We start from the raw sequence: 27,936 nt of genomic DNA on the forward strand, positions 1-27,936 counted from the left end.
TGGGCATCAGCCTGGCTGCTCCATTCTGCTGTGACAGCTGTTGGTCTGCACTTAGCTGGGAGCAAAACTGGTTCCAAAGGAGCTTACTGTGAAAAACTTTCTGTAATAGTTTCTTAATGATCTGGATGTTCTTTGGTGCGTGCTCCAAGACTCACTTTTATAAGGTTTTGACCCCTCAAGAGATTGGTACATGTCAGCTGAGCTGATATGTATAACTCTTATTATATATGTATAATATATATAAGTATATAAATGTATATATATGTATATAAGTATAATATAACATGTCTAATATAATTCTTCCTGTGTTTGCACTCGCCTGGGATCCCCATGGGTTAGTGGTGCTGCAGATAGAGCTGAGCTATGGGTGCATGCTGCAGCTCGTGTGGACACTCCGGGAACCACTGGTGCTCAGTGACACTCGCACCTCTCTGAGCTCTCACTGCATACTGCCTGAGCCTGCCTGTGTAAATCCATTGCCCTCTACATGACGTAAACGTGCAGTATATTTCAGGATGAGCAAGGGATCACTCAGCTGACATACTGACAACCATAAGTCTCAAAAAAAATGGCAGTAGGCTTTGTGTAAGGTGGCAAATTGAAGAGTTGGCTACTTCTTCATCAGTGTCCTGGCAGCAGATGTAAAAGGCAGAAACGGTGCCTTTACTGCTTTGCTTTACTGAACTGCTTCATCTAGGACACTTGCTTGGGACGGGCTGCTAGGGTTAACTGTTACACTCACCTCCTGAAAAATGAGCACGACATCAGAGTGACTTCAATTTTTATAAATATCCATTGCCAATTTGATTAACATGTCAGCACAGACCTGGAGTTAAAACAGAAGGGGATTAAATATTACTCCTTCCTCTTCAGGCTGGCATAATTCCCCCTCTACATGTAAAACTTCACACTTACATTTTTCACTAGTATCTACCATCGCAAGCATTAGAATTTGTCTCTTTTAATCCTGCATCCTGCAAAACACTGTAATTGCATGTTTGCGAGCCACCCTCTGCAAATGGAAAGTGTGCACTGAAAAAGTATGCAAGCAGAGGACCCCAGAAATATACACTGCAAAAGCTGCTAGTTTACCAGAAAGACCCTCTCGGGTCTGCCTTCCCCTGCCCTCCCCTGCCGTTGCTACCTTGCAGTTTATGACATCCAGACAGTGGGAGGTCTGACAAACCGAACAAGGCAGTGAGCAAGAAATTCCATTCCTGTTGAAATCAGTAATTCCTCTGTGCAGGCTGTTTTTGTGTGTGTGTGTGTGTGCTTCTGTGTCACTTCGAGAAGGGCGCTGATATTATTATTACTTTAAATATAGCTTGCCCTGGGGCGGGGAAATGCACAAGGAAGGAGTCGGCAAGCAGCCTATCTCTCAGAAGAAAAGAGCAAGCCTCACAGCACAGGAACTGGCTTCACTCAAGTGTGCAGTTTAGAAGTCAAGAAAACTATTCCAAATACCACCATCTTGGAGGAGACTGAAGAAAAAGGACACAAAACTGGCTAAACACAGTGAAGAACATGGTAAATCAGGGTACAAAGTGCACCTAACTGCAGTCTGAGAGTGGGCTCTGAAGTACAATGTAAGTCTTCCTTAAACTGTATTTTTTTATCATAGTATCTAGTTGTTTAATTTCCATTCTGAAGCCAGGCAGGGCCAAAAGGTACAATTAGCTATAAAGATCAGAGTGGAGCAGAACGTGTAATCTCTGATATGAGGCTGAAAATGATACTGAAATACAAAAGAAGTCAGAGACTTATTATGACCATATTATGGAAGATGAACTATAAATAAGAGCATATCTAATTATTTCAAGAGAAAGATGCTGGATGGAATCTTTAATCAACTTTCTTAATAGGGAAGTGAGAGCTCTGCTGCTTTGTATGGCAAGCTATTTTAATACTGCTGTATTTAAAACTGGGTGATTACAGTTACCAATAGCAATAAGATGTAGCTCCAGAGGGGAGTCCTAGTGGCTGCAAAAGTTTTTGTTTCTTATTTCTCCAACATTTTTGCTCTCTGAAGCCTCAAGTAAGTCCACAATTTCTGTCCTACAGCTTGGTTTTGCTTTTCAGCTGGATTTTCAATGTATGCCAACAATGGACTTCCTATGGAACTGAGAACAAAACATTTCAGCTTTCGGAGTAATTCTGGCACATTTTTCTACATCATGCTAGTGGCAAAAGGTTGTGCTCCTTCAACTTCTGGCATGGACAACTGAGGAATATAAAGCCTGATGGTGACAAGGGGTGAAAATTTCCCATTTTCCACTATTTATCTCACCAGTTTCAGACTTAGCAATGGATATTCTTCCTGATGAGGAGAGCTCTGTGAACCCAACTACAAATTCCCTAATACAAATAAATCATGAGAGAAGACTCTACAGAAATGTTTATGGAGCCGGAGAGATTAATATATCACATCTCTTTAACTTGACTGTGGACTCTGAAAACCTAACCAATCTTTCTTGTGAAAGCAACATGAGTCCATCATGCCACCCCTCCCTGTTTCAGCTTTCACAGAAAAACTGGCCAGCTTTGCTGACAGTGATGGTGATTGTTTTAACCATTGCTGGAAATATTCTTGTCATCATGGCTGTGTCACTGGAGAAAAAACTACAGAACGCCACTAACTATTTTCTAATGTCACTCGCAATAGCTGATATGCTGCTGGGTTTCCTTGTCATGCCTGTGTCAATGTTAACCATACTTTATGGTGAGTATTAGCTGTGTAACCTATTGCATGTTTCAAGAAGCTTTAAACATTGCATGCACATGTTATTACTTCATTCTCTTACAACAAAATATTGTAATCACTCTATACAAGTTGAAATATATATAATTGGTTAATGGATACAAGAATAGGTGAAGTACTTGTATCTTTTCCTACTTTATATTTCTAGTTATAGGCATTTTAAACACAGTCCAAAACATTAGTTTATTACTCAGATGTTCTCTCTATTCTTTCAGTTTTAACCCTGGCTCATAATTTTCAATATTCCTAATGAGAATGTAGGTTCCTGCCACTTACTTTGCTCTGCAAATATGCACAGAAGCACTAATAACTACCTTTAGAGTCAAAGTAGGCAACCCCTTCAATTTGTTTAAATGAAGTAATACAAATGTAAATAATTCTCTTAACACCAACATCCTGCTTAGACATCTACTTAGCAGCAAATGCTGGAATAAATATTGTAGGAGTTTAAAAAATGGATGGGAATTAATTCTAATTTTTAGTAACATTTACAACTGCAAAGCTATGATTTCTTAAGAGAAGTTATTTAAGAATTAAGTGAATAATGACTCACAGTTCATACCCTTGCAGGTGATTAATAGCAGATCTTCCTTCTCATTTTCACCAAAATTATTTGCAGCAGAGCTCACATAGAAAAAAAGCAGCAGCTTATGTGTTCAGTGCCAATACTACCAGGCTGTTATAATCCCTAAACTTAGAGAAATGAGTTTTCCAGTGCCACAACTGAATTGCTACAGTTCAAGGAGAAGCCAGACAACGCCAGGAGGAAAGTGAGGTTGTTTACAAAGCTTCTATTGCCTCACTATTTTGGGACTAACGGTCCACACGAGCCTGTGACTTGAGAGATTCCATCCAGAAAACTGGAAGTTTATTTCCCAGTTTCAGTATTTCTACACAGATTGTCTTCAGCAGCCTTGGCAAACAGCATTTTGCATTGGTGATGCAAAATTGTTGTGATTTATTGTATGACTGATGCAATTATCTTTGGTGGGAAAAACAGCACAAAACAGAGCTGCTGGAGCAGAAATCGTCCGATGTGTGAGATGAGCAAACCCTTTAAAATCCTGTGTGATTCCCTGCGACATGCAACAGGGACTCCTGCTGGCCAAGCTCTGTGCTGTGGAAAAGAGTCCCCAAAATCCGCAGCTCGGAAGTGATTCAGGTCGGGACGCAGGATTTCCTGCACACAATGTAGATTAAACCGCTGTGGAGGAATGCTGCTTTCCCCTCCTTTGCAATCACTGGTGTGGAGGAGCGGCAGGTACCTAAAGCCATAGGGGAGGGGGTGTGTTATCTTTGCTTTTTCCCTTTCAAGGTTAAGGAGAGGAGGTCTTTGCAGGGTAGCTTGGGGTGAGAAATCATCTGGTGGTGCACGCATCTACCAGAAGAATCACCACATCACAGTGCACCATCAATCTCCAAGGACAACCAGTGATGGCACAGGGTGAAACCTCCCTTTACACAGGACCATTTGCTCAACCTCAGCCACCCAACTTCAGCCAGGCCACTTACATTGACAGTCCTGAGCCCAAACTGGGGGTCTTTGCACATACCTTGCTCTGCTGAGGCACCTCCAAGGCTGTGGAACAAGGGTGCTCCACCACCCATTGTCCAGCCCCTTGAAGGGCAATTGTAACTGTTTTTCTCAGAAGAGAGATGATTTTCTTCTTGAGAGCTTTACAGCTGTTGTGGGCAATTCCTGTTCAGCTGCCCAGCCACATCAGCCACGTGCCTGTCCCAGCCTGCACCCTTTGGGCTAGGAAGAAGGGTTCTCCATCCACTCAACAGCAGCACCCTTTGATGGAAAAAGACACTCAGCAAGTGCTACCAAGCTCTGCCACAGAACAGAAAACTCACAAAGATGAACAACAGTGCTGGTTCCCACCCCAAAACACATAGGCTGCTAGATCCCTGTTGCTCCTGCCTCAGAGGCTCATCCCACATTGCGGAGTGGCAGCTGTCAGGATTATTGGCAGATGATGCATAACTCCTTGCTGCAGTGGAAGGACCAGTCATTTCAGAGGGCTCCTGTCCACCCCAGTGCTGACCCCAGATACAGTCTCAGCTGGTGTGCTTCGGATAAAGCAAACAGTTGCTCCTCAGCAATTGCTCATGACTACAGACTCTCCTCTCTTCTTTCCTCATAGCAGTTCCTTAGCCTTTCACTCAAAACAGTTTTCTTGCACCTCCTGTTACCAACAGAACAGCAGCCCAACGATCCTGGCCAGCTTGGCTTTTTTGCCTCCTCACCTGAAAGGCTTTGTGAGAAAACATCTCCCCTGGTTGCTACTCTCTTGCTACATCAGAAAGAAAATCTTATCTCATCCTAGGGGCTACCTGCCCTCCCTGTAAGTCTCTCAATGTGAAAATGAAGAGGTGCACAAGCATCGCTTCCTTATCCCTTGGATGCTACTGCCTCATATGAGCTCCTGGAGTGCAGGAGCTCCCATGGACCATATGAAATTATGGAACTTGACCTGCCTACCCAATCTTTAAATTGCAGCCAGTTTTTTGTCTTGTTTCCCCCTGGATATGTTAAGGGGTGAATTTGACAGTGGCCAAAGCATGGCACAAGGCAGAGGTACCCTGTGCCATGCTCCACATAAAAAGTCCACATAATGTGTGCCACATAAAATGGGTGCTGTTTTATCCCTGCCACATCCATGTTTAGAGCAAGGACAAGACATCTAGAAGGATATGACAAATTTGGTCCCAAAGGCCACTGAAGCAAAAGAACAGATGCACGTTGTCAAGTGTAAAAATACTTTATCGCTTTTCCCCTTTGTAAACTGTCCTGTCCTGACAGAGAGCAGACATGCCTCTGAAAGCCAGTGCCCACATAACACATTCCAGAGACCAGATTCCCCACTGGAAGATCAGAAAACAAGATAAAACGTACCCATAAATATTGTATGGCTTGTCAAGGTCAGCTCATATTACAGCAGTCCAAGAGCACCAAGAAATAGGTCTCCTCAGTGCTTACTGAGACTAAATTTAATTAGGCACAGACCTAGCTCCTCTGCCTTTTCCTCTCTTCCAGCTGTTGCAAATCTTGTACTGCATCTCCAAAGGGGTCAGGCAGTCACAAAAATACTAGTGTGTTCTCATAATACCAGGTTTGGCATTGCCCAATGCTGCACTGTCATGGACAGCTTGAGTAATATACCCAAAATTAAATTACCACAAGATAAGGACACGTATAACTGTAAAACTTGCTCCAAGGAGAGTTCTTACCCATTCCCCGAAGGACTAAAAGGGCCTTTGGATGAAGGTCCTGAAGGGCTTTGTTTAGCCTGGGTCTGCTCAGTACTGCTGCTAGCAGCTTGTGTAGTGAACAGAGTGTGACTTCCACAGCTTTCCAAAAGCTCCAAGCTGGAAGAGGTTACAGGCAGTCAGAGGTACTGGCTCAGAATCACCAACAATCATCTGGATCCCTGAAGAGAAAGTCAAATGAGCAAACAACATTCAGTGAGGATAAATGCAAGAACACCAACTTAGGAAAACAATAGCAAACCAACTACTGATGGGGAAATTTGCCCAGCTTTCTGGAATGCTGAACAGGATCATAAGCTATGCATACATCAGTAGTATGATATTTTTATACAAAAGGCACTCATCATTCCAGGGTTTGTAAGTAAGAACATTCCCCGCAAGACCTGTGAAGCAGTCTTGTATTTCACTTAGCAGCTGGGAGGCCTTTGCAAGAATAGCAAGACCTGTTTTGGTCACTGAATGATAAGCAAGATATGGATAAATTAAATAGACTCCAGGGCAGAGAAACAAGAAGCACAAAAGTTTTAAAAGCATTGTCTGTAAGCAAAAGATAAAGGAATTGGCTTTGCTTAGTCTGGATGAGTTAAAAACCCAAACAACTAGGCAAGACACGATAGCCATCTTCCAATAGTTTCTGGAAAGGAGAGCCATCAATTATTCTTCATGGCTATTGGAAAGAACAAGGATAAGGGGGAGGCTTAATTTGCAGCAAAGAAGATAGAGGCTGGATATTGGTAAACATTAATGTGTCTGCTTTGGATTGCTCTCTCTGAAGGAGTCTATCAATATTCATTGATAGAGAGCATATCCTTATTTAAGTACGTGGCAGTTGCCTAAAAACAGTCAAGATAAATATCACTGGTATACAACAAAATACATTTCTTTCTTCAGCTGCCACTAAATCTAAAGTTTCAGGTTCAGAATTTAGGCAGCTGCACATATCAGCAGGTGTTAATAATGCAGTAATTACATAGATAAAAAGTCCTAAAAACAAAATTGAGAACTTACAGAATTTACAGGTTTACAATGGCAAAATTGCTTCTCTTTCCATAGATTTGCTGCCAGAGATGGTTAACTAGAACATCAAGCACTAGTGTTATGCAAATAGAATTAAAAAGAAACAAACTTACACTGCCTGTGGCCTGGGAAAGGAGGAGAGTCCTAAAAGCTACAGATTTAGAAGGTTGCAAGCAAATAAAAAAGGCTTCTTAAAACAGTGCCAGGCAGGTTCTATTGAATGGATCACTTACTACTTTCTCCTCCTAGAAGGATACATGCAAAGAGACATATGTGTCACAACGAAAGATGTATGCCACATCCTTAGCTCATGTCAACTTTCTCTTGTGCAGGATACACATGGCCTCTGCCTACAAAGCTCTGTGCTGTCTGGATCTACTTGGACGTACTTTTCTCCACTGCCTCCATCATGCACCTCTGTGCCATCTCACTGGATCGCTATATTGCCATTCGAAACCCCATCCATCACAGCCGGTTTAACTCAAGAACTAAGGCTTTTGCAAAAATAATTGCTGTTTGGACCATATCAGTTGGTAAGTGAGGCAATATTTCAGCATGTAATTGCAGATTTCTGCCCTTTCAGAGGATGTGACATATACACTGCAATCTAAAACTGTATTCTCTGCCTGCAATATTTTGCGTGCCTAAGTGCTGTAACATAGTAATTATGCAATGGAAATCAACAGCGGGACATGGAGGAGAATATATATTAGTGATAGGACTACTGAGTTCAAGTTGTTGCAAAGATGTGTTTATTTCCCATACGGATCATCATCTTAACATCTAAAAAGAAAAAATTATCTCAACTTAAAAAAAAATTTTCCTGGTTTATGTAAGTCGGTTGGTCCCCATTTCTCATAATTTGCTTAGAGATGGTTCTTACGGGCAGATCTTTTCTGCCTTTGTTGGTGTGTATAATGGGTCCTGTATAGGTCCTGTTTAGGAGTCAATAGACACTCTGTGTACACTGTAAATAAGAGGAGTTTCTCCACAGGACAGTTCAGAGTTACAGCCTAAAATAGGTGCCCTGAATGATTCACTGGATAAATCTCTTTTTTTGCACTAGCAAAACCCAGAGGCTCAAACTAGGCATAGGAATGTCGCTGTTTCATTCCCACGGTGACAGCACCCTGGGTCCAGAGCAGTCTCACGGCACCAGGAATTTCCTGCCCCCCTCCCTCTCTCCCCCCTCCCCAGCACTGGCATCTCACTTATTCAGAAGTAGGAAAAATCACTCTTTTGCTGAGTGTTGCCTGCAATGAAAGGTAATTAGCTGCTTCCCTGGCTAATACACATTATTTCAAGTGGTAACTGTAATCCATTACTGTTCTGAGGGGAAAGAAAGGAGATGATATCTAACACTTCTGCCTGCCTGAGTCTCTGAATTGTCTCCTGGCCTTCCTCTTGGTCCTGGCTCACAGGCTGAGCAAAAACAGTCTAAGATTTTTATGACTTAAAATAGCTGTATCTTCTGCTCCACAGCAAGAAATAGTGGGAGCCCTCTCACAACAAGAGGACAGTTCTGCATCCTCTAAGACCTGGTGAGGTTCAGCAGCATCACGTGTGGCTCTGGGATACATTCAGCTGATCAGATATAGATGTCTAGCACAGGCCATGTGAATTCCACCCTAAAAATACCTATCTTTCAACTAAAAAGGAAGCCTAAAGCAACTCAGATGTGGATGTCTTCATTTAGATTAGATGAATCATACCTTGTATGTCTACAGTCACATTTTCATCAATCCACTAGAAAACTACAGTTTTTCCAATTTTGGACACTGCTAAGTGCAAGCATTTTCAGTGCATTCTCCATATAACATAAAAAGGGCAAGCATTCCTCTAATTTGTACACACTGTGCTTTTCTGTATTTGTGTGTGGTGCCCGTGCTTAGTGTGTGTTGAACTACTGTTCTTTGTAAACACAAATAAATTCACAGAATGGTCAGAATGACCATTCAAGGGGCAAACTGGTGGTCCATGCCACTCAGCCTCTTTCCTTAGATAAGGGCTCAGTGCTGGAGTATCTGAATTAAAATGAAACCAGAAAAAAATATTATTTAAGCCCTATTAGTTACAGCATGGATTATGTCCTGTAGCAGGAGGATTTAGTTCTTTGATATCTTGCTATAAAATTTCAGAAGTTAGGACTATTCTTTGCAGTAGTAACTAATAACAACTTGCCTTTTGTAAAAATACTTTTTCTGCTCTCTGGAGAATTTTCTTATAACAGTGATCAGATGAACCGCAGATGTTATTTGTTACCACTATGGCAGGTGATAGGAACATGGTCCCTATTTATATAACTCTGAAAAATACAGTTCCTTATTTTATTGAAAAGCACTGAAGTGTGCCATGACTTAAGAGGACAGAGCCCCGCTCTACTGCAGCTGGATAAGGACACATGTAAGAGAACATTGGATCGGCAAAATAGGTGGGCTGATAGGGTAAATTCCACCTCACTCACACATCAACTGTCATCAAAACAGTGAGCAGGTTAAATAGACATAAATTAATGCAGGCAAGCACACTGAGGTGTGCAGGAATGAAGTGGTGCTGGGCTGGTTTGCTAGTCCCATGGAAGCAAGGGGAATGGGGGGACAAGCTGAAGGAAGATGGGTCTGTTCCCAGCCTGGGAGCTGTGTCATGAAAGCAAATGTGATGTGCTCCAGAGGACAAATTGGGAAGCAAACACACAACAAGCTGTAAAGAAGCTGCTGAGCTAGTTACAGCCAGGCTGTATTGAATTTGCACCATGGCATATTGCTATACTAATAAAATAAAGAAAAATGCCAGTATTATAAGGAACTTTCATAGATACCAGATCACCCATGCAACTTGCTGTCAGTCAGTCTTCAACCCTGTCCTGATCTCCTACCATTCAACTCAGAATAGGCAGGAAATGGTTTCTGAAGAGTGAGGTGTTTTCTATGACATTTACAAATAGGAAATGCTTTCTGAGCTAAGAGGTGCTCTGTCTATCATTTACCAATCTTCAGGCTCTCAATGCTACTTAGAGTGTCAGGGATATAAATTATTTAACTCTTTGCATTTTCCCATAGCTATAGCTGGCACAGGCAGAGCAGGTATCTGGCACAACACTCAGTAGCACACATTGTGGCTGCCAACGCATTGACAAATTCAGAGAGGGGAATTGTTTCTCAAGGTTTTGCCCTCCAGTATCAGTTAGATAGCCTTTGGCTTCCCCTTGCTCCTGCAGTCTGCAGCTGAGCTGGTACCCTGTGAACTGTCATGGTGTATGAGATGGAGGGTAAAAAGCAAGAGAAAGAAATGAAGGACATTATGTTGCCCTACGTTGAGGTTCATTTTACCAGGGGGAGCGGGGGGAACCTTCTGATCAGAGACCCTCAATAGTTCCCTCACTGTCAAAGTCCTTAGTCCATCTTCTTACACAGCCCCTTTCGATGATTGTTTTAGCAGGCTGAATCCAAATCTATTTAGGCTCTGTGCAGTAGTATCCTATGCCATTGTGGTTTAATCCCAAACAGCAACTAAGTACCACACAGTTGCTCACTCATTCCCCTACCCCATCCCCATGGGATGGGGAGGAGAATTGGAAAAGGTAAAACCTGTTGGTTGAGATAAGAGCAATTTAATATTTGAAATAAAGTTAATAAGAATAGGAAAATAAGAGTAAGAATAAAGAGAGGAATAAAAATCAAGATAAAAAGCCAAGTGATGCACAATACAGTTGTTCACCACCCACTGACTGAAGTCCATCTCATCCCTGAGCAGTGATCAGCCCCTCATGGCCCTTACCCCAGCAGTGTGCCCAGGCAGCCAAGAAGGCCAATGGCATCCTGGCCTGTATCAGAAACAGTGTGACCAGCAGAGTCAGGGCAGTGATCATTCCCCTGTACTGGCACTGGTGAGGCAACACCTCGAATCTTGTGTTCAGTTCTGGGCCCCTCACTGCAAGAGAGACATTTGGGTGCTGGAGAGGGTCCAGAGAAGAGCAAAGAAGGTGGTGAAGGGTCTGGAGCACAAGTGTGATAAGGAACGGCTGAAGGAACTGGGGGTGTTTGGTCTGGAGAACAGAAGGCTCAGGGGGGACCCTATCACTCTCTGCAACTATCTGAAAGGAGGATTGAGCTTGGAGGTGGCTGGTCTCTTCTCCCGCATAACAACTGACAAGAAAAGAGGAAACAGACTCAAACTGCAACAGGGGAGGTTTAGATTGGATACTAGGAAAAATTTCTTCACTGAGAGGGTGCTCAGGCATTGGAACAGGCTGCCCAGGGAAGTGGTAGAGTTACTGTCCCTGGAAGTGTTCGAAAACTGTGTAGGTGAGGCACTTAGTGACATGGTTTGGTTGTGGACTTGGCAGTCCTGGGGTAACAGTTGGGTTTGATGATCTTAAAGGTCTTTTCCAATCTATTTGATTCTATGATTCTAACTTCCCGCCCCCCCCCCCCTTTATATATTGACCATGATGCTCTATAATATGGAATATCCCTTTGTCCCACTTGGGTCAGCCATCCTGGCTGTGCTCCCTCCCAACTTCCTGTGCCTCTCCTCATTGGGAGAGCATGAGAGACTGAAAAGTTGTTGGTCAGTAAACACTACTTAGTAACAACTAAAACATTGGTGTGTTATCAGCATTATTCCCATATTAAAACCAAAACACAGCACTGTGCCTGCTGCCAAGAAGAAAATTAACTCTATTCCAGATGAAACTGGGACTTGTGCCCAGGTCATCTTTTACTTTTCTCTGAATCTATATACACAGGTGGCCAGACCACAACATTCAGGAGATGGACACGCCATGAACTCATATGGTGTGGTAATATTTTCTGCTTTGTTATAAATTCCCATTTTGATAAATCCTACCTTTCTTTTAGTCTTTCAGATCATTCCCGCACACTGAGCTCAAGGATGCTCAGCTCAGTGACTCCAAAATCAGGGAATCATAGAATGATTTGGGTTGGAAGTGACCTTTAAAGACCACTTAGTTCCAATGACCTTGCAATGGGCAAGGAATCTTTCACTGGCTCAAGTTGCTCAAAGCCCCATTCAACATGATACAGAACATTTCCAATGGCAGGGCGTCCACAGCTTCTCTGGGTAAACTCTGCCAGCATCTCACCACCCTCATTGAAAAAACTTTCTTCCTTCTGTCCAACCTAAATCTACCCTCTTTCAGTTTAAGATCATTTTCCCTTGTCCTGTCACTACAGGACTTGACAAAAATTCCCTCTCCATCCTTCTTATAAGCCTCCTTTACATATCGAAAGGCCACAGTAAACTCTCCCAGAGCCTTCTCTTCTCCAGACTGAAGAACCCCAATTCTGTCAGCCTTTCTTCGTAGGAGAGGTGCTCCAGGCCTCTGAGAATTTTCATGGCACTCCTCTCTTTCCTGAGTAATAGCAAACAGTTTTGCATTCCTAAATAGGGTTACCCCCCAAACACTGTACAATTTCATCTGCTACTTTGCTATCCATTAGCTGAGATTGACGACGACCTTCTGCAATTCTCTACAGCCAACAGACATGTGTTACCAGCACATTTTATTCAGTGCTGGTGGCCATGCAAACAGGTCATGGATGAACTGAACAGCACTGGCGAATGCAAAGGGCTGTGGGACACTTCCTTCTACTGCCCTCACTGTAGAAACAAAGTGTTTAATCTTACCCTTTGTTTTCTTTCACCCCATTCTTTTACTTCAGGAGGATCTTTCCTCTTCTGCTATTGAGCTTAATTTCTTATAAAACAGTGTTGTCAGAGCTTTCTGGAAATCCAGGAACATTTTGTCAGCTGGATTACCCTTACCTACCTGCTCACTGACTCCTGCAAATACTTATAGCTGATTTGTGGGACATGCAGAAGTTCTCATTGTTTCCCAATCTACCACGTCTCTTTCATTATGACTTTTAATTTACCTTAATTTACCTAAGTAATAATACTTTCATTCACTAAATTTGTAGTTTTCTTTTATTCACTAAATTCACAAATTTATTCAGTGAATTTGATCCAAAAAACCATTGGTTGTTTTCCTTCTGTTGACTTCACTGACATATATAGTATTTAAAACACAGCAGAAAAACCGCACAGATAATTTGATTTACTTCATTTCTGAAATATTGACTTTCTTAGTTTAGAAAAACAAAACAAAAAACTTGTATTACAGCATTTGTTTTTGAATTCACTGGAAGAAGAGCATTTAGCCAGCGGCCTTTCTTTCACCAGGCCATGTAATGCCACAGGCAATTGGTTTAAAATGGATTCTAACTGCTGTAACAGATCCTAATCGTGTCTTTAATTCTTAAATCACCCAGGACCCAGAGTGGTTAGATAATTAGATTATTTGTAGCTGTTGAAGGCAAAAGCCCATTAAACTCTCAAAATTATTCCATTTGTTTTAAAGCACAGAGGTTGTCACTGAAAACAGGTGTAAAAAGCCTAAGCATTTCCCATTTCCTCTTCCTAGAAAAAATAAAGTTGAATTTTGAATAGTCTTTCATTGGAATTTATAGAAATGTATTCAGCCTATGCTGAAAAATAAGGGTAAAGCACCTCTGAGTGCTAAGTCAGCCTAAGAAACTTACTGCTCTGCAAGTGGCCAAGAATACACCATTCTCTCCTTTAAAAATCCCTGAAAATGCCACATAAAAGAATTACGAATGTTAAGCCTCTATACCTATCATTCTTCAGTCCTTATTTTTCTCTATTCCTCTGTTAATGGTCTAAGTAATGCAAAGTTTGATGAAGCCCAAATCCTCTTAGCTGAGTTTTCTCTTCTCTTATCATTTCTCACTCAGCCTACACATCTGTTCACTGCCTTCAGGCAGTCTCTGCTCTCCCCAGTCACTAACTTAGATTTATTCAGTATTTTTCATGCAGAAAAGAAGTCCAGGTGGAGCTGGATGAAGCTGGTGAAATACCTCCCACCACATAACTCTTTAAAATATTGCTATTGCTTTTGAGGCTTCAAAAATTCAGAAATAACTGCAGCACGTGAAGCAACATTCTTCAGAGTGCAGGATGTGAAAAGCTACCTCCAGGTGTACAAAACAAGCTCACTGCAACTGAGACCTCAATAATTTGGCAGTGCGAAGCTTTATGGTGAAACACAGGCTCACAGGCAGCCTGCAATTTCTCTGCATGAGCTCTTGTCATGCAGAGTACGAAGGGGCAGGGAAGGAGTTGGGACTGGTAGAGTTCAACTACTGTTGTCTCTGGATTGTGGTTTATTGACAGCTCTGGCCTCCTTCAGCTCACTCCCTCTACTGCCAAAGCTAGCTTTCATTTGAAAGTCCCTTTACTGTTTTCAAAAGGCACAAATAGCCAAAGGGCAGTAGGATGGGAATCCTTGCTCTGGATCCATCTCATCCTACATTTCTTTGATAATTTTCTAGTTCATTCAAGTCTAATTTAGGTATGGCTTGGCATAGGAAAAGACCACTTGTTATAACATGGAATATACTGCCAAAATACATAAAATTGCAATTAATTACACACAGCACTGTACTCCAACAATACAGATTCAAAGTTGAGCACCTAAATTTGGAAGTGCTGCAGATAAACTTGAAATATCTGCTACACTACTCACTTTACCATGTAGTCATTTGCTTTGCTTCAATTTCTTCTTTTAAAAACCTGGCTTTGTATTCTTAGTGGTATTTATAATAATTTTCTTAGTTAACATTTCCTTCTTTTTTTTTTTTATACTTACGAAATCATCTCCCAAAGAGTGAACAAACTGTTTGCTCTTTCCAGCTGGGGGATTTCAAGGGCAAGCATTGTAGGTTTTGTGTTTGGGCAGTCCCCTGGGACCTTTTCCATTTGTGGATGTTGATGCCACCATAAAAACAAAATTCCATAACTGTTGTCAAAAACTGTGACACAACATATAGAGAAATTTGCATTAGCTATAACAAAAGGCCACAGAACAACATTTCATAAAAGTAGGAGAGCTTCCCCATCTCACAGATGCAGGATCTTCATTGTTTTATTGTACAGACACAATGTGTGAGGCTCAGTAGTCAACAATTATGCCAGTACAAAGTTCACTGCCATACTAACAACACCACCAGCAGCAACAACTAATGACTAAAGAAGCAACTAATACGTAGGTTGTCCAAGGGAAGTTAACATTCAGTGCTGTGACACACATTTCTAAGTTGGCTAGCACATGTATTTTGGTTATGAAAGATTACTTAAGATGGTTCCGAGAAAGAGACATAAATATCATATTTACTTTCCTCACTGCTGCAAATTATTCTGTATTTCCCATGTAACAGAATCCTCTGGCTGATTTGTTCTTCCCAGAAGAGTGAACACATTGTCATACACCAGACCAACACACATACCTCCCTCTCATAACTGTGAAGGTTAAAACAGCTTGCATTTTGAACTTGTATGTTGTTTTCATTACCTGACAAAGAGGTGTTATTAACTTTACACTTTTTTTTTAACAAAAAAAAATGCTTAAAGGAATAGTAATTATTGAACTGCTCTATAAATTCTCCAAAGCTGGAAACATGGATATAAAGAAACAACATTAAAAAATTCCATAAGGCCACATTTCCAAACCAGAGACATTGAGAAATGTGGCATACCTCTGGATGGGGAATAATACATTATAACAGTACATATATATTGTCAAATGAAGAATAATAATTGTGTATTCATTTACCATTTCCTTTGTGTAATTACCTGATTATCAGAAGGAGATGAAGGTTGTGCCTATTAAAAAGGCACACCCATTCTGTGAGCACCTCTTTTGCAAGAAACATTCTGCTTTACAGGTAAAAACCAAAATAAGTGGTCACAACATTAATGCGTGGCTTTTCTTTCTGCTTTGGTTTTATTTTTAAGGGCAAGTTTTAAACAATAAATCTGTACTTTTAGTGCAGAGCTATGTGGAAAGACCTTGGTTGGTCGAGGTGCTGATGGTAGAATTTGTTCATTGTATTTTTTTTCTGGTTTTTGGTTTTAACTTTGCTTTGAAGACCATATTTCTCCTGAATCTAATGGTGAAAAAGCATTAGGTGCAATTGGACCAGGCTGGTCCTATTAGCAGGATTCTTTGAATGAATAAGTAACTGTTCGTGATCAGCCAGTCTCTCTTTGTAAGATACATCAGAGTAAATGGAATGTTTCAAGAAAAAAGGCAGTAACAGTACAGTGCCTATTAGAAGTTATTTCTCCTTCCCTGAAATGCTATATTTTAAGCCAGTCATGTACCCAGCGCAGCATGCAATACATACAAGTATCCAGGACAGATTCCCTGTCCAGAGGGGAAAGGATGACTCTAGGTCCTACCACAGGATGCCCTTTTCTGCAGAAAGTGCCATGTGAAGTGTTGCAAAATGCAGGAAGGACATGTTCACAGGCCTGCTCTGATCTTTTCCCAATAGGTCTCTACAACAGTACCTGCTCAAAACGGGATCATGTATTGATCAAGAAATTATTTGAGCACCTCTAATCAGAGGAACTGGGATTTCTGCATAGCAAATGCCATATGCAGTATAGATGAACAGAAATGAAGTGAACAAGACATCATGTTGGGATTTAGAAACACTTTCATTTGTACACTGTAATTGAAATTAATCACCTCCTAAATTAAAAAACTATTGATAAAGTAGCACTGTATTACATAAATGTCAAAAACAAAGGCATTTTCATTCTTTTTTAAATTTTGCAGAGCAATTTTACAGCTTCTTTTATGTGTTTTAAAGAATTAAATTTTATTGAAGCCAGATTTTGCATTTTATAATGTTAAGAAAGAAAAACGTATCACAGAATTCTGCTTTTAAATTAAAACCTTAGCAGGATTAGCAGGATCATTACAAACTATCACACTCAGGGTGCAATTAACTTTCCCAGTGCATTTCCTGGCCCATGCCATTGGCATCATTTCAAAGCAGAAACCCAGCTAATAAGTCTGGGGCTTTGTCAGAGCTGAGACAACATATTCCTAATTACCTACAACAAATTTAGAAATACCTGTCAGCTAATTTTTCCTATGATGTCCTCCAGACTCATTGATGGAAAACAGACTGTCAAACTCCTATGACATCCTGAAAGCAGGCTGAGGCATTGTGATAAGGGCTCTCTTTTCTGGCTGATCAAAACTGGAGCTGTTTATTCCACAGTATTCAGCCCTGTGTTTGTGATGCAAGTAAATAACAACCACTGGGAAGACCTGTTTCCTTCTGGTAGAATATAACTTTCGTTATGATTTCATATTTGTCCCATCTCTAAGGATGGACTAAACTTTCACATGGGGAACACGATGGTGCTTTCTCAGGTGGACAGGTTTGCTCTACATGGCACAATTGCATGCTATTTCCTGGAGATCAGGTTGACTGGATTCCTCTGGAGTAGTAAAGAGGAAAAGAATTTTAGTCTCTCCCTATTATTAGCTTTTAACCTCCTGGATCTCTTGGAGCTAAACAGCTCTGTCTGGCCTTCTGCTGCAAAAGTAAGCACAGATACCATCTTGCCTCCCTCTTCCTCCTTCTAGATGTGTTTATAATGACTTCTATTTGCACAGTAATCTACACAAGGTGAAGAGATTTACATTCTGTGTAAAAGTTGACACATTCAGTCTAGCACTGGGATATTTTGACATATTTCTCCAGGCTTAACATCAGTAAAATATTCAGAATCAGACCATGAGGTCCAACCAAGCACAGTAAAAGGGAGATCACTGCATCCATGTAAGTCCTGTGGAAGAATCTGGCATTTGATACACATTATTTTGTTCTTTAGCCATATTGTACAAAAAGTTATTTACTGTGCAGTTTGGTATCTCTTCATTAAGAAAAGTTCTGTGCCTCAGTAGATATAAATGCTACAGTAAACAAGCAGATGGAACACAAATATGTGCCACATAAAAGAAAATTTCTGTATAAATTGATGAAGTCTTTCAAATTTCTGAGATTTCCACTGATCAAGAACATACTCTTTCTAGTTGCTGGCCCTAGAGGTGAAGGTTTTACCTGTGGTGGTTCTGTACAGCAAGTCACCAGTATGCTAACTCCAAGCAGAAAGACTTCACAAAGACAGAAGCACTGCAGAGCTGCAGTTACAACGAGGCCACATAGAGTCAAGGGGCAAGGAGGTCATTAGCTGGGAATAACTACAAGCACATTAGGAAATAACTAAAAAAAATATCCTGGGCTGCATCAAAAGGAGTGTGACCAGCAGGTCAAAGGAGGTGATCCTGCCCCTCTACTCTGCTCTCGTGAGACCTCACTTGGAGTACTGTGTACAGTTCTGGTGTCCTCAACATAAAAAGGCCATGAAACTGTTGGAACAAGTCCAGAGGAGGGCCACGAGGATGATCAGGGGACTGGAGCACCTCCTGTATGAAGATAGGCTGAGAAAGCTGGGGGTGTTCAGCCTGAAGAAGAGGAGGCTGCATGGAAACCTCATAGCAGCCTTCCAGTATCTGAAGGGGGCCTATAGGGATGCTGGGGAGGGACTCTTCATTAGGGACTGTAGTGACAGGACAAGGGGTAACGGGTTAAAACTTAAACAGGAGAAGTTTAGATTGGATATAAGGAAGAAGTTCTTTACTGTAAGGGTAGTGAGGCTCTGGAATGGGTTGCCCAGGGAAGCTGTGAATGCCCCATCCCTGGTGGTGTTCAAGCGCAGGCTGGACAGAGCCTTGGGTGATATGATTTAGTGTGAGGTGTCCCTGCCCACGGCAGGGGGGTTGGAACTAGATGATCTTAAGGTCCTTTCCAACCCTAACTATTCTATGATTCTATGAATATTCAAATGAGATACCAAGACTAGCTTTGGGAAGTGTGACTTCTTTCCTGCTTATGGAAGACCAGACCTGGCAGCACATCTTTGTCCATCAATTTCTTACCCCCTTGGAGGCCTCCACTCTGCCCACTGCAGTCAGCAGAAGGTGAAAGCAGCCTGTCCAAACCTGTGCTGGCACTAAGAGGGATTGGTTGCAATAGCAATATTCTCTGTTTCAGCTTGCTGCCTTTATGAATGGCATAATCTGGAATCCCCAGTCCCTAAATCCTTTTTCAAATTAAATTTCTTCAAGAAATTTATAAATCTTTCTTTCTTTTTTTCCTATCTCTTTGATAAGTGTAGATATCTATATGGTTCTGTTAGTCTCTTTAGTGGTTAGTCATGCTACACAGAGGGATAACAATTTGAGATAGTTGTGAGAAGCCACTAAGAACCTCGGCAGAAGCCTTTGCCCAAACCAAAGATAACACCACTAGCTGAAAAGCAAAGACTGTGTTGGTGGAGAGGCTCTACTGGAAATTGTTATGCAAAAGGTTGTGTCTTCTTCAAATACTCAGAATGATTCGAAAATTGAACAAGGAAATAAGAAGGACAAGACATGAAGGGCAAAGAACTGCTGTAAACAGCCCTGCAGCACAGCTAGGAAAGGGGATTTGAGGTGTGTATAGGCAGAAATAGCACTTAAAGCCAAGAGCAAAGAAACTGCTTCCTGCTGTTGGATTCTTACTGCCTTGAGGAAATAGGACTGCATGCACATTTTGTAAGTGAGCAGGATTATATCAAAGTAGTAAGTGACTCCATCAGCAATTTCCTCTCTCAGCTCACTCTGGAGCCCTGGGTTTCTAGTTAGTTGGGTCAAAAAGGGGGACCTGTCCTTCATTTCTTGCTCTGTCCTTCTTGTAATGTTCCTCTGTTTCTATTTAATTTATTATCACAGTCCTGCAAATTAATTTGGAGAGACACATCTCTATTCTTGTAAGAAACAGGCTTCGGGACTTAGGACATAAATGAGAAACACAACAGTAAGACAGACTCTTCTGATTTTGTTTTTCTAAAGTGAAAAAGATGATTTATAGAACTGTACTATTATAAATGATAATTTACAATAATTCTCTCACATAAGAATTGAATTATATGTTTCCTTAGAGATTTTCTGAGCTGCCAAGAACAAAGCCATTTCAAAATTTATAGAATAATCCAAGTATTACCTTGCACTCCCTATGTGAATTTAAATATAAAGTTGTGTGCATTAAATAGAACATATATAACCAAATAAAGTGTTGCAAGGAAAAGATACAGAAAACCAGCTCTTTGTGTGCCCTCAAATAAAAATCTAAATTTGGCATATAGGTAGTAATAAGGAAAATAGCTGGACCTGCTCTGACTCCAGTCCTGTAAAGATAGCCTCTTGGGATGCAGAAAGGAGAGGATGCTCCAGCAGCACTGTGACTCGCTTAGCTCTTGAGGAAATTCCTCTGAAAGCAGATGTTATTTGGGGATTTGTGAGTAAAAGCTCCTGACCCACTCCTGTCTCCCGTAACAACTCCTGTACCTACAACGAGGTAAGAGGTTTGTGCTTGTCTCACATGCAAAGAGAAATTCTAGACTAGGACTTTGCGGACACTGCCATGCTGACGAGGAAAGGCAGAAGTTTTTTACATTCATGTGAACCAGATGCAGCCTCAGATGGTGACTGATGAATCAGAGGTGATGTTGAAAACCTCTGATCCACCCAGAGCTTTTCAACATCCCCTCTTCCCAGGTGGAAATTTCTGCTTCTGCACCGCTACCCATCAGCAAACTGCATAACCTCTCTATTCGCAATGTGGCTGGCACTATTTGTGCAGCAGCAAAATTGTAACAATGGAATGTTTGTCGTGACTGGAAACGGGTCAGTTGGGAAATAACATTTTCAGGTGCATGCAGAAATCAGCTAAGTGCTTGCAGGTCTGGGAAAATGGTGACACCCATAATGGTGAATGCCACATGCCAAGCAGAGACATGGAGCCAGACTGAATGGTTAAGTGAAAGCTCATAAGTAGCTGTCACTAAATTCCAGCTTCTGATATAATGGCCAGCCACATCTGTATCCTTGATACCCAGAGGAGGACATGGTCCCTGGTTACCCCACAAGTGGCTTTGTGTGGTTTGTGTTCCTAGAGCAAGCAAATATCCACACGGGGCAACACGGTAGCCCAAAGGAATAAATACTATTTTGTGTGATTATTTCAGTCCAAAATATTGAAAATAATGTGATGTCCAGTTTCACCTCCAAACAGAATTTTTTATACAACATGATACAGAGATTTTGCATTGTGTATGCATGCCTTAGGATGTATCATATGAGTATATGTGCATGGCTGTTTGTTGTTTGAATGTGTAGATGCACCAAAGGAGAACATTGTCTGAATACAGAAAGGCACCAGATACCAGGCATGGGCTTTTCTAAAGAAATAAGACAATATTGCCACATTGAAGGACAGACTGGCCCTCTCCAAGCAGCCATCCTCTTGGATGTCCTCAGTGCCACAGCACATCTCTGTGCAGTGGCCCATGGTCTGGCCTATAATGGCTATGTCTAAACCAATGTGGCTTCTAAAACTTGAGCTGGGGAAGTTTTCTTCTTTTTCAGGTGAAGGTGAAGTGAATTTTGTTGGTAAACTATAATGACATTTCTAAAAGGTATTTTCTATCCCTTGGACTTTTATTAAGGTATACAGTAATGTATTCAAATTGATTGAAATGGATATATGTGAGGTGAAAGCTTTCGACTGACAATGTCTGCTTGAAGGACACTTCACAGGAGGAACCTTGACTTTACCATTGACTCCCCCTCCTCTTCATCCTGCATAGCCCAAGTGTGCCACTCTGCATAGCATATTGTAAATTCTGGCTTTGATTTATTGATAATCTCAGCAGCATAAGGCAGCTGCAAAACCAGTTCACCTGTCCAGTTAAAGTGGTTTTATGGCTGCTGTATATGTCTGAAGATTGGCAAGCCAGCAATGTGTATCACTAAATCAAACTTTATCAGTTTTACCAGGCTTTTTGAGAGAACAAGAAGGATGTTATCGCTTTACTTCTTAACCTTTGGTGTTTTCAAGAGCCTGTTGTCATTCTCAAGTTGTGCTCAAATGCTTAAGGTTTAATGCAGGATTTATTACTCGTCTTTATTGTTTGGGTTCTGGTTTGTGGTTTATTAAAGTCCATACAGTTTGAAACAGCCACCTGTCTATAAATCAAGCTATATAAATAAACCACCTTCTGCCAGAGGAAAATAATATTTAGGGCTTGTCTGCAAGGGAAAATGTTCTGATATGAGTGGGAATGTCTACGGGAAACACAGTGCCTGATGTACCTTCAGTGCTCGAATGAATGCTCCCATTCTGTGCTGAGTGCTTCCTCGTGCTTCAGCTTAGTTTGATTTGGAAGCAGAGTAAGATAAACCATAAAAAAGCACTCAGGGGATATCAAGACTTTTTCCAGACTGACCTTGAGCCAGGGATGTGGAATGGGCAGGGTGCAGAATATATCTCTTCTGTTACAGCTCTGTTGGGTTGTTTCCTCCCGATCTACTGTTTGCACACAATTCATTTCCCAAATACCTGCTCATCCCCAGTTGGTAGCTCTTCGTGATTCTTTCTTGTGAAGCTCTTGATATTTGAATACACAGCACAACCTTGTGCCTTCTTAAATGTCCACAGTCACCAACAGCAGAGAGCTGGAAAGCACAGACAATAAAAATGGCAAGAAATTATACATCTGAATCATCAAGGAGAAATCAGTCAGCTTCAGTCTTTAAAGAATGAATTCAGTTAGCTGCAATAATGCTAATACAGCGTAGACCATAATTTTTTGTTATGTGTCTATAGGACAAGCTTGATCTTGACCAAACCTGAGTGATGTGTGGGTGACATTCTTGGCCATGTGTGATACTCCCTAAAAATCCCAGTGGGGATGGGTTGCACATGGAAGCTCCTTTATTTACAGTTTAAAAATGACTGCCTTTGGTCCTTGTGTCCTCTCAGGGGTTTACTATCCTCAAGCTACAGACGCCAGAAGCTACCTTTTGAAGGTACCTACCTGTTGAAGAGGCACAAACTCTGTTCCTTCAGGGAGGAGAGCAATAAGTTTGGTCCCTGTAGTATCATCTGTGAGATCCTCTACATCAACTGAACTGGGGTGTGCACAAAAAGCACATTACAGCTGTCAGTGTTCTCTGCTACCAAACCTGGTACCTCTGGTATTTTCAAACTGTACACAGGCAAGTTAACCATGGCTGCAGGGGAAAGATGCATTAAACAGTCATTCAGAAAAACTCTCACAACTGTGCCTGCCATAGTTCTGCTGTGAATGGCACTTTTGCCCTTGGTAAAGGAATGACAAAGAATGGAAACTCCAGCTACAAGCTGAAGTTCATTTCCATTTTTTAGAGCCAGCAATCTGTATTTAGATGCCAGGCTCCAAAAGCTGCTAACAATAAAACAAAGCAGGTGGGGAACTGCTGCCCTTTGTATTTCAGGTGACTTTCGCCTTTTATTTGAAAAGGTTTGCAATTAAACGAAAATATTCCTCTTTCTAATGCTGCTGCCTCTCCTCCCATGCCTTCTGACATGGCTGAATCATAAGGTCTGTTGTAATTAAAGGCATCTTTTGACTCTGTCGCTACCATTGTTTATTTTATCTCTGCAGCTTACACTAGGCCTTTGAATTAAAAGAAAAAACAGCCCTGCTGTTATCAGTACAGGGCAGAACCAGATGGGAAACTTGTGGTTTTGCTCTGAGTAGTGCTGTGCCTTCATGCAGCTGAAGTGTAATGCTCGGAGGCGTTGGGTGCCTTCAGTATCATTCAGCTCACCCCAAAAAAGAAAGGAAAGGAACTTCAAAGCATTCCCCATTTCCCTGGAGGTGTTTTGCACCCCAGATTACTCAGCTGTAGCTGGGCAGTGTGGCTCTGGCAGGTGACCTCTCCCTCTGTGCCATCAGTCAGACTGACTCGGGCCTTTTTAGGCAGCAGCTTCCCTGAAGTCACTGAAAGTTTCCATGAGCCCAACCCACCCACGCCATGAGTCTGCATCTCACATACTGGCTTCTCATAGACAAGTTCTAGCATTTAGGGCTTGTGCAGCAGAAACAGAAAGGGCAATACCAGAAGATCTCCACCAGCTTCTGCCCTGGGCAGATAAGAGCAGCACTTTTGTAAACTGGTCCAAGGCACTGCCATGACTCAGTTCAAAGATGTGCAGATAAAATAAGCTACAGTGTTGTTAGGAAAATAAAGGGCAGTGGTGTTAGAAAAATGAAAGAGCTTTGTAGAAGCTCCAGAAGCACCAAAAGAAAGGACTATTTGAAGAGAATAATATTTTAATATTATTATTACTGTTATTGTTTTGTACTGTGCCAGACTCCATAGCCTCCCTCTAGGACTGGAGCTGTTACATTGGGTACTAAAATGTGTGAAGTGAAAACATAACCTGTAATTTTAGAAGGCTCCCTGCCTAAGAACAAGAGTGGGAAGAACGGAAAAGAAAGGAGATAGAGGGAGTTATGACTGAAATTTTGTTGTTGAAAGCATGAGTTTCAGGAGTCATCTGTGAACCAGTAAGGATATTCCTGGGTACACAAGAGACAAGGCAGGGCACGGCATCATCCTCACATCATAAGAAATTCTTCTCTCTTTTTTTTTTTTCCCTCAGAAGCCAAATACAGCATCTGGGATTTCTGTTCAAAGATGAAAAGAGAGCTGAAGCTGCCAGGTTATGATAGTTTTCCACAGAAGTCAGACTCCTAACTGCTTTTATCCCAACAGGGCTGCATTATCACTTCCCTGCTTCACAATTTCAATTCTACTGTCTTCACGTCATCCTTTTCGCTGTGTGAACATTGCCTCTCTTGGAGAGACAGCATCCATCCGGGGGGAGGGGAGGAAACAAATATTGAAAAAAAACCAAAACCAACAACCAAAGAAACAGCAGCTGTTTGATTTTGCTCAGACACTAGCAGCATTTGCAGAAGTCCCTGAGGAAATGGCTGAGTGGGCTTGAATCAGTCAGAGCAGTCCAAGGAGAATGAACTTCATCACCTGGCCTTGCTGCTCATAACAGGGCAAGGACGCAGCACATGCTCCAGAGGAAGACAAAGTTCCCACACCTGCTGTTGCCTTCGGGGATGTGAAATGACCTTTACATTCCCTCAGGGTGAGCCACATCTCAGGCTGCCTCATATTGGTGTCCTTCAGTGCTTAATTTGTCCCCATTGTTCATCTGACCATTGCCATGGAAAGGTTTTTTAGCATTTAGACTCTGTCGACTGTAATGAGATCACAGGGAGAACAGAAAAAGACCTAGTGAAAGATTATTGTCAGACCTAGGACAAAAATTTATCTTCCTTCCTAAAATCAGTATTTCACAGCCTCATCAGAAAGCAGTGCCGAGAACACATTTAATCCTCTTTGTAACAAACAGCCCAAGACCACTCTTAAACCACCCACAAAGAAAGACATGGTATCATCTTGATCAAAGTTGATAAAAGCCTTTGTTAATGTGGCAGGAACCAAGGAGCAAGTCTGGATATCATTACAGGGGGGACAAAATCCAGGAATATAAGGAGTTATGCTTTTGTTGCTACCAGGTGTCATGGAGCAGGTGAATGAAAGCAGATGTGTTCTACTTGTGGCTAAGGTGTCTTTGAAGGAGAGAGGGACTTCAGATTAGAGCAAATGCAAAATCCCATGTAACTCCAGTGCTGCTCTCCCCCTGCCTTTCTCAGGACCCTATAAAGGTGGTGGTAGCACAAATACAAGAGGCTGGCAGACCTGAAATTCAGCATCTGCAAAACCAGTGTTACACAAGGTATCTTTTCTTAGTGTAGCTCCAACACAGCATCCCAAGAATGGGACTAGCATTGTGCTGCTGATGAAACATGAGATACAGTATTTTTTCCTTCTACTGTGTAAGTTCAGTTTGCTTTGGGATGTCTATCAATTGTGTCTCTATCTATTAGTGTTCATTTGTGTCCTATAACTATTTATTCTTTGAGAAATTATCTGTTTACAGGTAAAAGTGTTTTGTTTATTTTTTCCTGGTGATTGGAAATAGTATTTTTTTATTATTGTGTTTAACTTTCTCTTTCCCTAATCCACCTTCAGGTATCTCCATGCCTGTACCTGTCTTTGGACTACAAGATGATTCCAAAGTGTTTAAGAAAGACAGCTGCCTACTTGCAGATGAGTATTTTGTCCTAATAGGCTCTTTTGTGGCATTCTTTATCCCTCTAACGATCATGGTGGTCACCTACTTTTTAACTATCAAGTTGCTGCAGAAGGAAGCCACGCTATGCGTGAATGACATTGGCCCAAAGACCAAATTTGCTTCATTTAGCTTCCTCCCTCAGAGTTCTCTGTCCTCAGAGAAACTCTTTCAGCGTTCTTTGAACAGAGACATGGGAACTTCTGGAAGAAGAACCATGCAATCCATCAGCAACGAGCAGAAGGCTTCCAAGGTTCTTGGCATTGTCTTCTTTCTGTTTGTTGTGATGTGGTGCCCGTTTTTCATCACCAATGTGATGGCCGTAATTTGCAAGGAGTCATGCAATCAAAAAGTCGTTGGAGAACTACTTAATGTATTTGTTTGGATTGGCTACCTTTCTTCAGCTGTCAACCCACTCGTATACACATTGTTCAATAAAACCTACCGCTCAGCTTTCTCTCGTTACATTCAGTGTCGCTACAAGGAGGAGAAGAAACCCTTCCAGCTGATTTTAGTGAACACTATCCCAGCACTTGCATATAATTCCAGCCAGCTCCATCTAGCTCAAATGAAGAGTTTGAAAAATGAGGCAAAAATGATGGCTAAGGACTATTCGATGGTCACGATAGGAATACATCATTTGGATGGTACCTCCAAGGGAAATATTAGCCCAGCAAACGAAAAGGTTAGCGGTGTGTGACAGTTGGCAGCTGCCATGACAACCACCATGCACACTCTGGGAGCTTCACCTGGCTGTGAGAAGCTCTAATAGCTGAAGAAAATCAGTCCTGTTCAAGAGACCCACCAAGAACATCACATACTCCTCACATTATCCTGTGGATGAAAAGCAGGGCTGGAATGGTATCAGATGTGCAATTTCTTTTCATACAGTACTTTGGCTGTTTTAAGCACAGGCTTTATTAAACTTATTTTTTTAATATTCTAAAGGATATATTTCTTAAAGAAAAAAATGCAATTTCTTGTATTATAACATGGGCTGTGAAGAAAACCTAAGCTTTTCTTTTTGCAAATGAAAGCTAAGCTGTCCTTTGATGTTCTCGCAGAGTAGGCTCCAGCTAGTTTGTGTTGCTACAATGGAACTTTGTTATCATTAACTGAATGAGCACTTTATAGAATTTTAAATAAAATGATAGTTAATTTGCTAATATATATTTAAAATAAATTTTGAAGTATTAAAGAAAAAATCTATTAAAACCTGTATAGATTAATGATATGGACATTTTGGTAACAGTGTTTTTATGGCCGTTTTTTTCTTCTGAGTGGCCATTATAAAATGTCACTGGGATTTCTGCCATTTGCTCTACAGTTCAGAGGTAAATTATACTTGAATGATCCTTTGTTTCTACCACCATTCATGATCTTTATTTCATATCTTGTACTTTATTTCCATTCAAAAAATTTCATCTGTTCAGTTTACAACTTGAAATTGTTTTTTTCAAAAGTAATTATTTGGCTTGATTTCATGTTCCTTCCCACCAGTGTTGACAGGAAAATGAAGTGAGAGAAGAGTGGAAAATCAGGGGCAACACTGCTAAATAATTTCAGGCGGGGGGTTAGAACTAGATGATCTTAAGGTCCTTTCCAACCCTAACTATTCTATGATTCTATGATTGCAAATCCATGCCTATGTTTGATTTCAACAGAGTCTGATATAAGTAATGTCAGTGGATGTTTTGCTTGAGTAAAGCCTCCAGCAAAATTTGCAGCAGATCCTTTCTCATCATTTCTCTTTGGTTAAAAAAGCCATTCTGAAGAATGTCCTTCTAGTTTTGTTTTAGGGCTTGTAGAGCCAGAGTTATTAGAAACTGTTGGATGCTCAAAATTGTTTTACCTGGTTTCACTGTTTTGCTGTTACCGTAGATTGCTCAGGAATGGTAGGTA

General features: G+C 41.3%; 1 protein-coding gene across 3 annotated transcripts; it reads left to right on the forward strand.

The window, feature by feature from the left end:
- Positions 1-1,236: 1,236 nt before the first annotated feature.
- HTR2A (5-hydroxytryptamine receptor 2A) lies at positions 1,237-27,592 on the forward strand. 3 transcript variants are annotated; one of them, XM_057425629.1, is made up of 4 exons: positions 1,237-1,586; positions 2,062-2,719; positions 7,381-7,581; positions 25,935-27,592. In XM_057425629.1, the coding sequence occupies exons 2-4, from the start codon at positions 2,305-2,307 to the stop codon at positions 26,732-26,734; spliced, it is 1,416 nt and encodes a 471-aa protein (XP_057281612.1). In that variant the 5' UTR covers positions 1,237-1,586; positions 2,062-2,304; the 3' UTR covers positions 26,735-27,592. The 3 variants fall into 3 exon arrangements, with proteins under 3 accessions (XP_057281612.1, XP_057281613.1, XP_057281611.1); XM_057425630.1 differs by having other exon boundaries at positions 2,080-2,719; XM_057425628.1 differs by having other exon boundaries at positions 1,237-2,719.
- The last annotated feature ends 344 nt before the right edge of the window (positions 27,593-27,936 follow it).

Source organism: Pezoporus wallicus, unplaced genomic scaffold, assembly GCF_028554395.1.
Source record: "Pezoporus wallicus isolate ANWC-B61680 ecotype Strahan unplaced genomic scaffold, APGP_CSIRO_Pwel_v1 contig_787, whole genome shotgun sequence".
NCBI lineage: Eukaryota > Metazoa > Chordata > Aves > Psittaciformes > Psittacidae > Pezoporus > Pezoporus wallicus.